Genomic DNA, 18,369 nt, shown 5'->3' on the forward strand with positions numbered 1-18,369 from the left:
TGGTGCTGAGTGTCAGATTAAGTGACAGTGGTGTGATGTTGCCCTGTCTTCTTCCCTTGAGTGTGATGTGATAGTCCTTGGGTATCAGAATGCAGGACATCAGAAAAGGAAGGCTGGGGTGAATGAATGGTGCGGGTAGCTGGATTGCTGGATGAGAGTGGCCTGAGAGTTGGGAACATTCAGTCACTCTCAATGCTTTCAGTTGTGTTTGATGCACCTTAACGTGGTGAGCCAATTCCTCTGTTGAAAGGCAATGTTGTTCCCCGCTCTGTTTCTTTCTGCTGTCTTGTAGCGCAAAGAAGAGGGCTGATTATCAGTGATTATGAAGCACTGGGTTCGAGTGATGGAACTGACAAAGCTGACTAGCTGGAACTAGATGGAAGCAGCAAAAGCTGGTATGAGCCTGGGATTATTGAATGGGTGTGAGGACTAAACAGAACATCTGGATGTTAGATATGAATCCTTAGTATCAAAATCACTGATTTATGTTTGAGAATTAGAGGTGTGGTGGATCTTTGCGAGGTCATGCAATCTAGATGCAAGCTATCGACTTCTGTGGTATCGCAGTCCTTTCCGACGGTGGTTCCTGAAAGTCTCTTGGCTCCCCATGGAACACGGGCACCTCTTCTCCTGTCTGCCACTAATACCTCAGTATCACAACATTGACCCTGCAACCCTCCTTCTGCACTGGTGAATGATTTTCCTTGTTTACAACTGCAAAAATAGTATTTGGCAGCAGCGTCCTGTAATTCTCCTTAAGAACAGAAGGCTGTCTACACAATATGTTATTAGAAAACGGCTGCTTGGCACCCTGCTAAGCACTGAGGCAGCCGGAAGCACAGGCGATATTTGGTTCGACACGACAATCAGGTAAACGAGGTGGCAACACTAAACTGATTAGCTGCGAACGCTCATTCGAACAGGTGTCGGCAGGTGATAGCTCATGGCCCCTCCTTGGCAAAAAAAACAAAAAGACGGTCCAATTATTAATCTATAGCATTTTACCAAAATGATCAAAAGATTATGTTAAATTTCCCTTCAGCAGTGCTCCTCCTTTTCAAAAGGAGATTAATGCCTGCACTGTAAATAAATTGGTTGTAAAAATATTTGATCACCTTCTACATCCAGCTTGCCTCTACTGTTATAATATTAGATTTATTGTCGTTACACACATTTTCTGAGAAGGACTTGGAAGGGGCAGTGCTGCTAGGGAGGAGCAAAACATCATTGACATTAACCACTTTGTACTTTGCATACCTAAATTTCACAAAACATGTAATGCTTCTAATACTGTTCATTGGGAGAAAAATGTAAATGCTAACCCAGCAGTGACATTTAATGCGCCTGATTTGAAATATGTAAGTAGTCCCACTTGAACAGAATTGAACACAAAAAAAAACTAACTCTGGAAAGTGACTTTGGCTGCCACTGGCAGTACCTTCCCAATGGTGAAAGTTGACTTGAAAGTCCCCTTACAGCAGATGCCACAGCCCTGCAACTGTTTTCATGTCGTTATCCTCAATCATTGCCTGGTAGGTATTCACAGAACCTAAAAACATGGACTCATGGCAAAATGGATGTGGACAGTTAATGGCAGCACAAGCTGATATTGTTGATGTGCCTTCTTTTATTTTCACCTTTTTCAGCTCTAATACAATGACATTAAAGGAAATACCCATCATGAGCTTAACATTGGTTTGTCAAGCTGATCGAAATTCTGTGATGACCTGTTAGATGATACTCTGCTGCTCCATGAACAGGAGTGAATACAAGCTATCCAATAGTTCCTTCCCTCTCCAGGAACAGCCTTGCTTTGTTATTAGACCTCGTTTTGTGACATTCCGTTTGATGTCATTTTATTTCAACGTAATTTTGTCTTAAGGGCTTATTACTTTGAATTAATTTTCAGTTCTGGGTTAGATTTCATATATGTAACATGTTCGTTGTGCATCATTGAGTCACACTTTAGAGTTGACTAACATCAGGAGCTGATCTGTGCCATGTTGTGGAGGAAGAGACACAGAATGGGAAATGAAAGAGGGCATGGAAAAAGAAAAGAGAGATAGAGAGAGAGGCAGAAGGAGTGTATAAGTCTGTGTTACAGGGCTTTTAATCAGTTGAAACATGAGGCAGAGGTACAGTGAGAGAGGCAGAGAGTGAGAAATAGCTGAGATTCAGGAGTGCTGTGAGACACAGAAGCTATTTAATTCTGTGCTTAAGTAAAGCTGATGAGCCTTACATAGTTTGAATTTATGTAGTATTTATATTATATTCAGCAATTTAATTTATTTTGCAAGTTACTTCAGTTAGAAATAAACAATATTGTACATGTGTGGTACAGTATTGCAACTTGTACATTTTTTTCTCTGAAGAAACTTACCTCTGGCTTTAACACTGATTGCTATGTGAACTCCAAAACATTTAATGTTTCATTCAAAACTGAGATTGTCAGGACTCACAACTGTAAGTGGGTGAGAACTTACTGTATTTATTTATGAAAGGCCTTTTGGACATTCTATGACCAACTTAAATTTTGATTGCTTTTGCAATGACAAATTAAATATGCATGTCTGGATGAACAAAAAGTGACTAGAAATACAGGCATTACAAACACACAAAAATAAATAAAAAGATCTCTGCCACTTCAAGCTAATTTCTCAAAAAACTTATCATTTGATAATCAGTTGAAATGAGACTTCCACCAATCAGAAAATCTTTCTACTTTGCTTTTGCTTTTCATTTTCTCTATGACTGAGAGATGATAAAGTCTTGCACAATTTCTGCAGAGAGAATATATCGAGAATTCTACAACATAATTCTTTTCTTATTCATGATAAACCCTGCTCGAAAAATAGCAAAAACATAAGCATCTTACAGCACATCATTATGATTTACATTCTATGTTAGCTTAGTCATTCAATTAAATTAAACAGAATTACAAATAAATGTTAGATTTTTAATGAAAAGTACACTGAGAGGCAAACTGTTAACTTCAGCTATTGGCTTCACTCTGAATTGATGGTCTGTGAAACTCAGAGAGAATTCATGTAAGTGTGGCACAATTGCCATTTACTATTGCATTTTGTAACTGAAATGTATTAACTGTTTGCTAAGATAAATAATAGTATCAGTGACAGCAATGCTGTCTGAGCATATTTCCCATTTTTACATGAAACATTCAAGGATATGCAGTTAAGAATTGACACAAGGAGAGAAAAAAGAAAACATACCTTCAATGATTTTAAGAAAGGAAGCCACATGCCTTCAACCAATTCTTGACGGTATCCTCTAGTAAAGGATCCAACATATGACACAAAGGCAGCTGTCAGCAACACATCTCCACAAAGGGTTTTCTCTTGAGCTTCAAAGAGGTGGACAGATTGGGCCCAGCGTACATTTTCTGACTGAAGAAATTTTAAAAATCTTGGTTATTAATTAGCTATTAATTAACTTCTTGAACAATCAACTATTATCATTAATTATTAACAAACTGATTTGGTTTACTTTTCATCAAAAAGTTCAATTTGGAAAAGCAAATAATTTCATTTCCTATGATATTTCTCAATGACCACTGAAAAAAAAACTACTGGGTGCCCAGTTAGTTGGATAGCTAGCACATGGTTCAGATCAACTCTGATGGTATAGAGTTCAATCCCTATTCCCACACAGGCAAATCACAGCACTTTAGAGAAGTTCAGTAAAAAATTGCTAAAAACTAGATTCAGGCAGAGATCTTAAGGAGATTAAACTATTACAATTTTATTAGAAAATTTCAAATCTGCCTTCTTATATTACTGGAGATCTCTTGAGCATTAACGTAAGATTTTGTTCTTGATATAATATACTGATATTATTAACACAATGACAAAAATTACCTAACTACTGAATACACAGCCAAAAGCAATTCTAGTAAAAGTTACCAAAAATATATGAAAAACAGAACTTTTCCACTCATCTTCAAATCATTTTTGGTGCATTACTTAACAATGAAATAATTCTTCCAACCCCAACTAGGTAGCCAAATTTGGAATCTTTCAGAGACAATGCTCCATTTCTAACCATGAATGTTTCACTGATATTGTGAGGTGATAGAAAACAGGAAAGTACAATGCTCCTTTATGATATACCAGCACCCTCACACAAAAGCCTTAGTTATAACATGCTATAAAATTATTCAATAACATTTTTATTGTTGAAGCTAACTTTCACTTTTGAAATCAGCAAGTCAGTTTAATAAAGGGATATGTTAAATGAATACTGACTGTTTTAATCGAAATAAGTTCCAAATCAAATTTGACAACTTTGGGTAATTGAATTCACTCAATGCCAAAATTTATCAATATCTTTGAATTTCTGTCTTCCATTTTGTATAAATATGCAAGTTACGACAGGGATATCCAATCTTGTAGCGTAACTTTGCCTCATTTTTTTCTGTTAAGGCAATGAAAAGTCCTTTCCAATGAAACATCCACACGTCTGTGAGCAGCGAATGAGAAGGGGCTGCTGTGAATACAACTGGACTCTTGAATGTCGATTGTTGAGCTGCTGACTGGCCTCATACTAACAGTGTGAGTGCTGAAGTGTGGACAGTGCAATGCTTCATTAACATAGTACTCATGACATCAGGAACCTTTCCAATGTGGCCTTCTCTGCATTCTATTCACCTGGTGTTTTTAATGCACCCTATGATTCTTGCTTATGGATGAGCTCCTTATGGTCTTAGTTTTCACTAAAATTAAGAATGATTTTCATAATGTGGCTGGGGCATTGAGTTCCATTTTGGATATCAGTCAGCCATTCAGAACAAGTACTTCAGTATTTTTGTTTTAACTTGAAAAGCCATTTCATTCCAGTGACTCTGGACCTTACTGTTTTGGCCTCTAAAAACTAATTCATAAAACAGTTGATTGTAAAAACAACTTGTGGGTAGTTTAAGAGCAAAAAACCTCTTTAATAGCTATAATGGATGTAAAATAGGGCAATCAAATTTTGCATTAGCTTTGTGAGCCTCATCAACTTTAAAATCTTTCTGCTTAAAAATGCAATATTGAGAACAATATTTATTCCCTTATGAAGCAAATTATAGATCTGCAAAAGGTAACACGTTTTACACAATTTGCTTCTCATTATAAATAATAAAAATTATTTATTAAATAATAAATAAATATAAATCACCAGCCCTGGATCTCTCAAACAAATCAAGGCCTTATTTTGTTTTTGAATTATCAAAGCTTGTCAGATTGAGTGGGCTTGAATTTGCAACAATCCAAATTTAACATGTTCCGATTATACTATCCTATCCATACATACAGGAATTTAAAAGAAATAATGCGATAATGGGATATGCTCAAATATAACAGAGATTCAGCGTTGGTTTCTGTTTCATTAAACTCAGGAATTATCGGAGCAACAGTTAGATTTTGTGGTCTTAAAGGGACAGCTTCACCTTAGCAACAGAATAAGACCATGGCATTGTATTATATAGATGCCAAAAATGATGTAGTTACTATCATTTTAAAACTCAGCTCCAAGCTTTAGAAGTTTAACAGCAGAATCTATCCATGTAGGATTCACTGACACTTCAGAAAAAATATGTAGCACAGCAATTTAATATTAAGCTTTGTCCATAAACTAAACCCATAATTTTCCCCCACACTATGCCAGAACTGCAAGATATTTTGATTGTTTTGTCTTTATCCACGTTGCTAGGGTAATGGAGATAGTCTTATACTTGTTACGACCCAGTTTCCCACAATACTATAAACAGCTGTACATGACAGTCTTACAGAATTAAGTACTGTCATTAAGTACTATTAAAGCTGCATGATCCACAATTTCTATTATCTTTCACTTCAGTATTACTCATTAAAATAATGAACTCTTTTTAAAAAATGAAAAAAGATAGCAACAGCAGCTCAACTTTTTAAAATTTACTTTCACTTAATCGCCAAACTTTATGCATCCTATTTAAAAGAAGTGAAAATAAAAAAAAGTATTGAGAGAGTTTTGTTTTCCAGTGAGACAAGTAAGTCAAGGATTGTTAAATTTGTGATTCTGACATACAGCTCGAGGGGAATAAAGTTGTGAAATCTTATCAAAGCTTCCTTACTATTCATTCTATTAGTTTTCTAAATACAGATAAATAACCCCAAATCAATCTTTGCTTAAGTTCCCATTAGTTCTCCACAATTCTGCACTACAGAATGTACAAGCTGCTAGCAAACATGTTACTCAAACAGTTAACCTTGCAGCAAGCATTTAACTCACATTACTTTGTGAAAGATTTAGAGATAGGTGTGTATATCTGTTTATTTTTATTTTCTGCACTCACCGCTAATCTTTGATGTCTGTGGCATTACTAATTCTTCTCACATTGAGTAATTAGCAAAATTACTCTTTGTCAGTACAAGAAAACCTGAGTAAATTGGATTCTTTTAAAAAAAGCTAAGTTCATTTGGGTCTGGGAAAAGAGGGGAAGGGGGGAGATGTCCTTTTAAAATTAATCTTGTTAAAACCAGTAGGTCGGGTAGATGTATAAAGGAGTGTAGCCAGTTCATCACTCTCCACCTGAACCTTAAAAGTTTGAGGTAGCTTGTCAGGAACTGTATCAAACTGGGGAACTTCACCTGGCAGTCTGTCACAGCACATTTGAGGCTTCTCCTGCAGTATGTTCCCAGAGATGGAACAAAAGAATTAGAACAGGTAAATTATGATTTTTAAACCATTTTAAATGGAAAATACGCTGCAAAAGGCTTTCCTGAGTCTGCATTACTACAATATAGAAATGCCAGTGTGTTCCTGGCAGGATTAAAAGTTACGGATGAGGAAAGAAATATTCTGTCCCTCAGATAGGTAAAAGATTTAGTGAGGCACTTAGAAATTCACTCTAAAGCCAGAAAACCCAAAAATGTAAAGGGCTGGCCAACAGTTGGAAACTGAGGATGATGAAATGGATAGAATAGCAAAATAGAGAGATTAAAGTTGGAGAAATGGAAATTAAACTTTCATGAAAAAGAGGACAAATGACAGAGAGGGAGAGATAGAGAAGAGAAAGGATGAAGGAGAGAAGAGAGTGAATTGAAGCAAGACTGCCAGGAAAGAAGTTTGAACTATGACAGTTTGAATTGAGGAGTAGGAAACCTACTCTGTCTCATGAAGACATGACGGAAGATAAAGGGCTTATGCCTGGAGTGTCGACTCTCCTGCTTCTCGGATGCTCCTGACCTGCTGTGCTTTTCCAGCGCCACACTTTTCGACTCTGATCTCCTACATCTGCAGTCCTCACTTTCTCTTATAAAAACACCATTGGAGCAGAGTTGAGGATTAGTTTGCTCATTTAATTCCTATGTTTCAGGAAGCACAGGTAGAAGGTTTCTTCATCTCTTTGAGTGGATGGCACATGGTGAAAATGGCTAGTCTAACACTGGTCCTTATTGCTGCAGAGTAAGCTTTTAGGGCCAGGACACAAGATTTATTCCCTCTTGCCTGTGGTAAGTGCCACTGATTATGAAGTAGTTAATAAAAAGCTATCTAGAGTTAGTACCAATTAGTTAGTGCCGGAGGTGTAATGTCAAAAGTTCTGCATCTTTAGGAAATGGCTGGCCATATCTGGGATTTCAAAGGCTTAAACTACTTGTCTTTGAAGTGTGGGTGTGGGCACTTAAGACAGAAACCACTTACAAAAGATTCTGTGAAATAATTTTCCTTGAGGAAAAAGAATAAACTCAAAGGACAGTGGTTGGGTCAAAGCAGGAAGCCACACTGGCTGATAGTTATAAGCTAATCTTCTGTTCCAGAAGAAACCCTCTCCTTGGTCAGTCCCAATCAACTGGAAAGGACAGTTGTAGGGAAAATGACAAGAAACCAAGCACCTACAGGAGAGAAGCAATTACAGGGAGTCCTCCTCAGGATAGTTAGCGGTGTGTTGAGATGAAAGATGAGACCAAGAACTCTGTGCTTTAACTGCTGATAGGTAGGGCATTTTAATGTTGAATTTAAAATATCAAATGGTTAATTTCACAAAAAATATCCATTCAAACCCCATCAAAGACAGCAAATCCTTTAATAGCCTCTTTAAATTATCAAACTGTGAATTTAGAAACTGACATAATGACAGCTCTGAAAACTTGGTCAAGCAAACTAAATAATATAAATGACAATGTGATAAATGTCAATGAACACCTTTATTGAAGCTGAATGATAGATCATTTTCCTGGGTTAGACCATACAGCTTTCAACCAAATTAATTCAGCAGGATGTTTTCACTCTCACTGATAGCATAAGACTGCTTTAATTATATTTATAAAATACTGAATTAAAAATAATTCAGACACTTAACCAGACCTTATCTGCTCTTCGTGACTACTTTATCAATTTGTGACTCTGACATGAAGTTTATTAGGCCCTCTTGTGCTGCAATGGTAGTACCCCCATCCCTGCACTGGGAGGCCAGAGTTCAAGTATCACCTGCTCCAGAAATGTGTAACATCATCTCTGAACACATTGATTAGAAAAATAGATTAAATAAAAAAACCATTAAGTTTTTGGACAGCCAAAACGGCATGTATCTGAATTCAGCACTAGGTTACAACAATCCTGATGTGTTTGGGTTTCCAGCCCATGTGAATCATGCCCTGCTGTCTTCCCTCTGCTGGCAAAAAAATGGTAGTCAGAAATGGGAATAGAACTTTTGCATCCACATCCCACTCAATACTTTTAAAGAATCATCCTGACTCTGTGAAAAATGACCTTAATTGTTATGTATATTAGACTATACATGTGCACACAGAAAATGATTAATTGTGTCATGAAAGCTAAAAGCAAGAACTAGTTCCTTGATTTACCTTATGTTTTATCATAAAATACATATTCAAGTTTGTAGTGAATAATATAATATAGAGTTAACAGAAATAACAATTCTTACAAGAAATGCATTAAATCATGAAATCTATTCCAAAGTAATACAGACTAAATTTTTGACTCTGAATATGTAAATATAACCGTCAATGTCTCATTGATAATTAGTTTGTGAAAATATTATGTCATAGCTAACATTTAAAAATTCCAAATGTATTCTTAAAACTGGAAAGTAACCTTGGAGAATTCAAATGAACTAACTTCGGGAACGGAGTGTGCAATTGTAAATTTTATTTATCGATTCAGAGTCATACAGCATGGAAACAGACCAGTTCATGCCGAACATAATCCCAAACTAGTCTCTCACCTGCCTGCTCCTGGCCTATATCCCTCCAATCCTTTCCTATTTATGTATCTATCCAAATGTCTTTTAAATGTTGTAATTGTACCTGCATCCACCACTTCCTCAAGAAATTCATTCTACATGCAAACCACCCTCTGGGTAAAATAAATTTGCCTCTTATGTCTTTTTAAAATCTCTCTCATCTCACCTTGAGTCTTGAAAAATATGCAAATCAAAGTCAATAATTTTTTTCTGACACTGTTTTCATTCTTTTTAATCTGTACAATTTTACCTATTTCAATAAATCTTTAAGAACAATCCTGTTGTGAAGCAATTTATTTGTAAAAGATGTACTTTGGTTAATCCATTCTTTTGTCACCACTGGTTAGTCACTATAACCAGTAAACTATTCATATGGAACCTGTAAGTGGTGTTGAAAGCTTAGTGAAAATATTAACTAATCATCAATGTGGACTCTAGTCAGAGCTGTAAAATTTTTAACATGTTATCTCTACATAATTTATCATTTGTGACATTTTAGCAACAAAGGTTTAGGAGCTACTCCATGTATAGCAATAAAATTTCAGACAGTTAAAAATCACTATAATTTCATCCTAATGTGTTATAGATTGCACATAATGTCATTTAGTCTAAGGTGACCCTTTCTAATTTTCAGCAGCTGTTCGGCCTGGGAGTAAGTTAATGATTAAATATATACTAGGGTTCTTCCATGTGATTTATCATCTAAATGCTTTCCTATGATATATAGACAAAATCATCTGTCTTGGAATCATTGAAAGGTTTTAAATGTGCAACATCTCTCAAACTAGCTCCATAATTAATGTTCTGAGTCATTAGTAGTCTGCTAACTAATCTAAATAAATTAGAAACATTATTAAATTTACTAGTGGTCAAATTATATTATTCAATTTATGTCTGTAAATGATGTACTCTCAGCAGAAGCCTACTGTACCTCCATCACCCTTAGTGAAATTCATTCTTCTCATAATTGTATTACTCAGGATAAACTCCACTGGTTATGCATATTCAACTTGGGATCTTTGTCACCAAGCCTTACTGGCATATATGTCATATTTGGCATGCAAGGAATAATGCTGACTTATTTGAAATCCACTATTGTAAAGGAGGCAGAGGCTGTGAGATCAACTTCAAGTTTGTCACCAAACATATTGCAAATTTTGCTCAAAGCACTGTCAAATGCCACTAACCTCATGTGAGTGCAAACAGTTTAAACATGGCTATTTACACAGTGTGAAGTAAGCAGTGATGAAGTTAAATTACATTTTGTTTACTCTTAATTAATGAGTAAATCAGGTTTATTAATTTCAGATCCCAGTTTTCAAAATCTGACATTATGGACAAAAAAAAGGCTTCGTAATATTGCACCTTTAACATGATAAAACTTCCCGAGGTGCTTTACAGAACAGACAATTGACACTGAGCCAAAGAAGTAGGTTTTAGATCATGTGACCAAAGGCAAGGATGTAGGTTTTAAGGAGCACCTTAAGGATGATAGTTTGAGAGCTTTAGTCCACATGTACAGGAGTGCTAGGGTGAATGCCTTGAACTGACATAGGATAGTGGTTGGTAAAAGAGGCAAAATTATTCTGAGAATGAAGTTGCACTGTGGTAAGAACAATTCAAGAACTTGTGCAAATATGTAAAAAAAGACAGTAGTTCAAATAAATGTCTGTCTTTCAGGAAATGAAATAGGAGAAATGATTATAGAAAATGGGGAATGCTGGGGGCACTGAACACTTTGACCTGGATGTTGTTATTCCATACATAACATTGGCTCAGGGATAAAAAAATTAGAGAAGTGAACATGTGGCTAAGGGAGTGGTGTGGGAAAGAGGGGTTCCATTTCATGAGGCATTGGCATCAGTTTTGGAACAGGAGGAATGTGTACTGATGCGGATGGTCTCCACCTGAACCGATCTGGAACCAGTGTTCAGCTTGTCATGGAGCCCACAAGAGAGCAGGCTATTCTGGACCTAGTGCTTTGCAATGAACCAGACTCTATAAAAGATCTTAAAGTAAGGGAACCCTTAGGAAGTAGCGACCATAATATGGTAGAGTTCAGTCTGGAGTTTGAAAGAGAGAAGGCAAAATCGGATGTAATGGTTAAATACAGTTTAACCATTACATACAGCTGAATAAAGGTAATTATGAGGGCATGAGAGAGGAACTGACTAAAATAGACTGGAAGCAGAGGCTAACCGGGAAGACAGTAGAGCAAAAATGGCAGGAGTTTGTAGGTATATATTGAGGACACTGTACAGAGGTTCATTCCCAAGAAAAGAAAGATTAACCGGGGAGGGATTAGACAACCTTGGCTGACAAAGGAAGTCAGGAAATGTATTAAAGAAAAAGAGAGATCCTATAAAGTGGCTAAGAACAGTGGGAAATCAGAAGATTGGGAAGGATACAAAAGCAAACAGAGGATAACAAAGAGTGTAATAAGAAATGAGAGGATCAAATATGAAGGTAGGCTAGCCAGTAATATTAGAAATAATAGTAAAAGTTTTTTTCAGTACATAAGAAACAAACGACAGGCAAAAGTAGACATTGGGCCACTTCAAACTGATGCAGGAAGCCTAGTGATGGGAGATAAGGAAATAGCAGGAGAACTTAACAAGTACTTTGCGTCAGTTTTCACAGTGGAAGACATGAGTAATATCCCAAAAATTAAAGGGTGTCACGGGGCTGAGTTGAGTATGGTTGCCATTATGAAAGAGATAGTGCTAGAAAAGTTAAAAAGTCTTAAAATTGATAAATCTCCTGGCCCCGATGGGATACACCCTAGAGTTCTGAGAGAGGTGGCTGAGGAAATAGCAGAGGCATTGGTTGAGATCTTTCAAGAGTCACTGGAGTCAGGAAAGGTCCCGGATGATTGGAAGATGGCTGTTGTAACCCCCTTGTTCAAGAAAGGATCAAGGCAAAAGATGGAAAATTATAGGCCAATCAGCTTAACCTCGGTTGTTGGTAAAATTCTAGAATCCATCATTAAGGATGAGGTTTCTAAATTCTTGGAAGAGCAGAGTCTGATTAGAACAAGTCAACATGGATTTAGTAAAGGGAGGTCATGCCTGACAAACCTGTTGGAATTTTTTGAAGAGGTAACAAGTAGGTTAGACCAGGGAAACCCAGTGGATGTGGTCTATCTAGACTTTCAAAAGGCCTTTGATAAGGTGCCACACGGGAGGCTGCTGAGCAAGGTGAGGGCCCATGGTGTTCGAGGTGAGCTGCTAGGATGGATTGAGGATTGGCTGTCTAACAGAAGGCAGAGAGTTGGGATAAAAGGTTCTTTTTCAGAATGGCAGCCGGTGACGAGCGGTGTCCCGCAGGGTTTGGTGCTGGGGCCACAGCTGTTCGCATTATATATTAATGATTTGGATGAGGGAACCGGGGGCATTCTAGCGAAGTTTGCCGATGATACGAAGTTAGGTGGACAGGCAGGTAGTACTGAGGAAGTGGGGAGGCTACAGAAGGATCTAGACAGGTTGGGAGAGTGGTCCAGGAAATGGCTGATGGAATTTAACGTGAGCAAGTGCAAGGTCTTGCACTTTGGCAAAAAGAATAAAAGCATAGACTACTTTCTAAATGTTGAGAAAATTAATAAAGCCAAAGCACAAAGGGATCTGGGAGTGCTAGTCGAGGATTCTCTAAAGGTAAACATGCAGGTTGAGTCCGTGATTAAGAAAGCGAATGCAATGTTGTCTCTTATCTCAAGAGGATTGGAATATAAAAGCAGAGATGTACTACTAAGACTTTATAAAGCTCTGGTTAGGCCCCATTTGGAGTACTGTGTCCAGTTTTGGTCCCCACACCTCAGGAAGGACATACTGGCACTGGAACGTGTCCAGCGGAGATTCACAAGGATGATCCCTGGAATGACAGGTCTAACATATGAGGAACGGCTGAGGATACTGGGATTGTATTCGTTGGAGTTTAGAAGATTAAGGGGAGACTTAATAGAGACATACAAAATAATACATGGCTTGGAAAAGGTGGATGCTAGGAAATTGTTTCAGTTAGACGAGGAGACTAGGACCCGTGGACACAGCCTTAGAATTAGAGGGGGTCATTTCAGAACAGAAATGCGGAGACATTTCTTCAGCCAGAGAGTGGTGGGCCTGTGGAATTCATTGCCACGGAGTGCAGTGGAAGCCGGGACGCTAAATGTCTTCAAGGCCGAGATTGATAGATTCTTGTTGTCTAGAGGAATTAAGGGCTACGGGGAGAACGCTGGTAAGTGGAGCTGAAATGCGCATCAGCCATGATTGAATGGCGGAGTGGACTCGATGGGCCGAATGGCCTTACTTCCACTCCTATGTCTTATGGTCTTATGGTCTTATGGAAAAGGATAAATAGGGTGGTCACTAGGACTTTAAATTAGTGAGTCGGGGGTGGAGGGAAGTGGAAAACGACAGGAAGTATGATGGTACATAAAAAGGTAAGCAGTAGATTAGCATGTGTGCAGGTGGATTTAAGTACAAAGCAGACAATGAAAAAAGTAAAAAGGAAGTTTAACTCAGGAGATATTTTTAGAGATTTGGATATTATGATGGTATGAAAACTAGCATAAGGGCATTTTACTTGAATGCTTGTAGCATTCACATTAAGATTGATGAGTTAATGGCGCAAATTAGCATGAATGATTATGATTTAGTAGCCATTACGGAGACATGGTTACAGGATGGCCATGACTGGGAGTTACATATCCAGCAGTATCAGACTATTCAGAAAGGACAGACAGGAAGGTAAGGGAGAAGATGTAACTCAGATATTCAAGGACCACATCAGGGCGATGCTGAGGGATAATACAGGTTCTATGGAGAGTAAGGTTGAATCCATTTGGGTGGAAATTAGAAATTCTAAGAAGAAAAAGTCACTGATGAACATACTGTACAGGCCACCAAATAATAACATCACATTGGGGCGGGCAGTAAACAAAGAAACAACTAACGCCAGTAAAAATGGTATGGCAATTATCATGGGGGATTTTAATCTACATGATGATTAGTCAAGCCAGCTCAGTCAGGATAAACCTTGAGAAGGAGTTTGTTGAGTGTATCTACAATTGTTTTCTTGAACAGTATGTAATGGAACTGATGAGGGAGCAAGTTATTCCAGAACTGGTCCTGTGGAATGAGACAGGAATAATTAATGACCTCATAGTTAGGGATCCTCTTAGAAGGAGCGATCACAGAATGGTTGAATTTAGAATACAGATGGAGAGCGTGAAGTTAAAATCCAATACCAGGATATGAATGCTCCGAAGAGGGTGTAAAGGAGGTTCAGCAGCTGGTATGGAGAGCACTATCTACGAAGCGAGGTTGAGTAGATTAGGATTATTTTCATGAGAAAGACAGAGGTTGGGGGGGGGGGGGTGGCGGTGACCTGATTGAGGTCGACAAAATCATGGGGTGTATAGATCGGATGGATAGCAGGAAACTTTTTCCCAGGGTGGGGGACTCAATTACTGGGGTGACAGGTTCAAGGTGAGAAGGGAAAAGTTTGAGGGAGATATGCACGGCAAATTCTGTGCAGAGGGTGGTGGGTACCTGGAATGCATTGCCATTGAGGTGGTAGAGGTGGGCACAGCAGCATCATTTAAGAAATATCTAGACAGAACATGAATGAGGAGCAGAGGGATACAGATCCTTAGAAAATAGGCGACAAGTTCATATAGAGGATCTGGATCAGTGCAGGCTTGGAGGGCCAAAGGGCCTTTTCCTGTGCTGTAATTTTCTTTGTCCTTTGTTCTAAGGGACATTTAATCATGGGATATGAGAAATGGCTGAAGCATTGAACTGGTTTTTTGTGTTGGTTTTCACAATGGAGGAGATAAATAACATGCCAATAATTGACAAAGAGATGAAGGTAGCTGAGGACCTGAAAACAATCATTATTACGCGAGAAGTAGTGTTGGGCAAGATAAAGGAGCTAAGGATAGACATGTCTCCTGGCCCTGACAGAATGCATCCCAGGGTACTAAAAGAGATGGTGGGAGAAATAGTAAGTGCACTTATGGTAATTTTCCAAAATTCAGTAGACCCTGGGGCAGTTCTAGAATATCGAAAACCAGCAAATGTGATGCCACTGTTTGAAAGGAGAGGTAGACAAAAGATGGGGAATTATAGACCGGTTAGCTTAACTTTTGTAGTGGGGCAGATGCTTGAGTCTGTTATTAAGGAAGAAATAGCAAGGCACCTGGATAGAAATTGTCCTGTTGGGCAGATGCAGCATGGTTTCAAGAAAGGCAGGTAATGCTTAACTAATCATTTGGAATTCTATGAACACGGTGGACAACGGGGACCCAGTAGATGTGGTGTACCTAGATTTCCAAAAGGCCTTTGACAAGGTGCCAAAGAAGAGGCTGCTGCATAAGATAAGGATGCATGGCATTATGGGTAAAGCATTAGCATGGATGGAGGATTGGTTGACTAACAGGAAGCAAAGAGTGGGGATAAACAAGTGCTATTCTGGATGGCAATCAGTAACTAGTCATGTGCCTCAGGGATCAATGTTGGGACCGCAATTATTCACAATTTAAATAGATGATTTGGAGTTGGGGACCATGTGTAGTGCATCAAACTTTGCAGCTGACACTACTTCAGCAAATGTTTTTAAAGCTAAGATAGATTTGAACAATAAAGGAATTAAGGGTAACAGTGAGAGCGAGGGCAAGTGGAGCTGAGGCCACAAAAAGATCAGCCATGATCTTATTGAATGGCAGAGCCAGCTCAAAGGGCCAAATGGTCTATTTCTACTCCTATTTCTCATGTTCTAATGTTATGTTCTTATAACCAAATGATAATAGGAATCCATTTTCAACCCAATCCCTTTTCTGACAGACCCCAATTTTACTGATTGGGGAAAGGGGATGGTATATGACAGAAAAAAATTGGAAAACCTGAAATCAACAAGGCTATTTGAACTCAGTTCCAAGTTCAAATAGACTCAAGTTTTATTGGAGTAAGGGTCTCATCCTATAGTACTCCAAATGCCCTTACGACTGCTAGAAATGGCAAGAAGGTGTCTTGTCAGTGCTGTGCACAACCTAAGAGTAAAACAATTAAGCTGTGGATAATAAAAAGTAGAATAAAGAGACTACTAGATATTTTATAGGAGAGAAGAGGTCAAAGGAAGCAACGTAGATAAAAGTGACTGAAAACTAAGTCTTATTTGGACGAATGACCTCATTTTCATTAATAACATTCTATTTTCCTATTCTTATGTTTTAAGGTATTGTCTTACCTCAAGCCCTTTGACAAGTCGGTTTGCGAGTTCAATTGTCCTGTTGGTTCGACTAACTTCATCTTGACATCGTATCTTCTCTGCTGTGGCTTTTTCAAAACTGGCAGTGAGTTTGTATAGGTTAGCATCTAGATCCTATTGACAGAGAAAGAAACATTAAGTTTTCGCTTGCAAAACAATATTTAATTTATAGTTGAAACAATAATTGAAAGCTTGCATTTATGCCTAACAACAACATTCTTAAAAATATTTTTTATATTTTATGAGGATGTAGAAGGAGGATTTAAATAGGAATAAATAAGTAGTAAGAAAAGTATTCATAAGCTCTTTTGATTGAGTGGAGCAAAATCATATCACTAATCTTATGAATTACAGTAATTTAAGTTCAAATAGAAAACCAAAGTAAACAGAAATTAGAATCAAAGCAGTCAGTATTTTGTCTCTCACATAATGCAGTAGTCATCCTAATTATTCAGGCTTCACTAGACAATTGCAATTTTTCACAATTTACAGAGCAGGAGAAAATTGTGCTAAGTGGCTTTGTTTAAGATTAAGAGATTGAAGATTGCTGACAAGTGTCCTGTTGTTCTGAACAGCAATGTTGTTACATAACACAAGTATCAAGGCTGCAAGTGCATTTTATCATTCAAGTTATCATTGTCTGCTTTAATCATTTATACCATGGAAATCTTAAGAAAAAGTACTGTGATTAAGATTAACAAAAAAAAATCCAAACACATTAGCTTTAATATTAACCCTGACCTAGTGATGTGAAGGAGAAAGTGGATGGATAGAGGCTAGGCAATATAAACATTGTTATCAGAGAATGCATCTCCAAAATGCCATCTCTGCAACTGCCACAAATTTTCTTACCCTCATGAGGCAGGATATATTAATATCATATTTAAGTGGCACCCACAATGTAATTGGGAATTTGATTTAAATTTAACAACTATAGTCAAGTTTTGAAGGGTCAGAAAACCTGATGGTATAAGGGAAATGTTTGCCGTCACACACCCACCATCCGCACACTCCTCATCCACCTCACCACTGAGCAAAGGAAACCTTCTTTTATGTCAACCACCACCATTGTCTACCCAGGCTATAATTGGTAACGTCCACTGCCTCCAATGCTCCAACCTCCTACCCTCTCCTGATTGTTGCTCTCGTCCTCAGGAGGAGTTAGCTGAAGAATATACCAAGGAGCACCAATTAGAAGCTTGCTTAGCTGGGAAATGTTGAGAAAAATTAGTTAAGTCAAAACTGTACACATGGGTATAAGTGGCTTTCTCGAGTTGAAGACAAATTTATTAGTGACCAGATCTTACTGAATCAAAGAAGCAATGTGGTTTGTGTTTCACAAATATTGCAAACAGGTAAAAAGTTTATGAAAACAGATCAGGGATAAAACCAAATCGAGAAAATATTTGGAAAGAAAGACAACGTACTGAAAGAAAAGTGGAATAACTTCACGTGACAAAGAAAACCTTCACATTCAAATAACTTGAAATCGGATTTTTTTTGCCTTTACTAAATTTTCAACTTGCATTTTTGTGTTGATAGAAAAACATACAAGGAGTTAAAATCAGGTGATAAGAAACAATAAATTAGAAAAAGGGATCAGTTCTGCAACCAGAGACCAAATAGGCTGGGTTCAGTAGGTGTAACAAAGTCGTTGCTGCTATAGAAAGTACAATAAAATGTCCAGGTAGTTAATTATTCAAATAGCTTGAATGATCATCTTCTGTCACAATAAGAGGATGTCAAATACTGTAGATGCTGAAAATCTTAAATCACAAACTTTCTTGCTAAAAGATTGCCCATGCATTCAGTACTGATCAGAGAAATGCTTGCAATGTAATTAGATACCTATATTTAATGTCATT

The 18,369-nt window shown here is 37.7% G+C and overlaps 1 protein-coding gene across 4 annotated transcripts in view; it reads right to left on the bottom strand.

Annotated features, from left to right (window-relative positions):
• Nucleotides 1–18,369, bottom strand: part of LOC122550241 (dynein axonemal heavy chain 11-like) — a 286,822-nt gene that overhangs the window by 129,859 nt on the left and 138,594 nt on the right. For all 4 annotated transcript variants that reach the window (XM_043690997.2, XM_087987074.1, XM_087987076.1 and 1 more), the window contains 2 exons: nucleotides 16,484–16,618; nucleotides 3,231–3,404 (listed from right to left, as the gene is read on the bottom strand). In XM_043690997.2, coding sequence (XP_043546932.2) covers nucleotides 3,231–3,404; nucleotides 16,484–16,618 — 309 coding nt within the window. The remainder of the gene's footprint in view (nucleotides 1–3,230; nucleotides 3,405–16,483; nucleotides 16,619–18,369) is intronic.

Source organism: Chiloscyllium plagiosum, unplaced genomic scaffold (genome assembly GCF_037043375.1).
Source record: "Chiloscyllium plagiosum isolate Xiang-an unplaced genomic scaffold, Cpla_swu_hap1 HiC_scaffold_5, whole genome shotgun sequence".
Taxonomy (NCBI): domain Eukaryota; kingdom Metazoa; phylum Chordata; class Chondrichthyes; order Orectolobiformes; family Hemiscylliidae; genus Chiloscyllium; species Chiloscyllium plagiosum.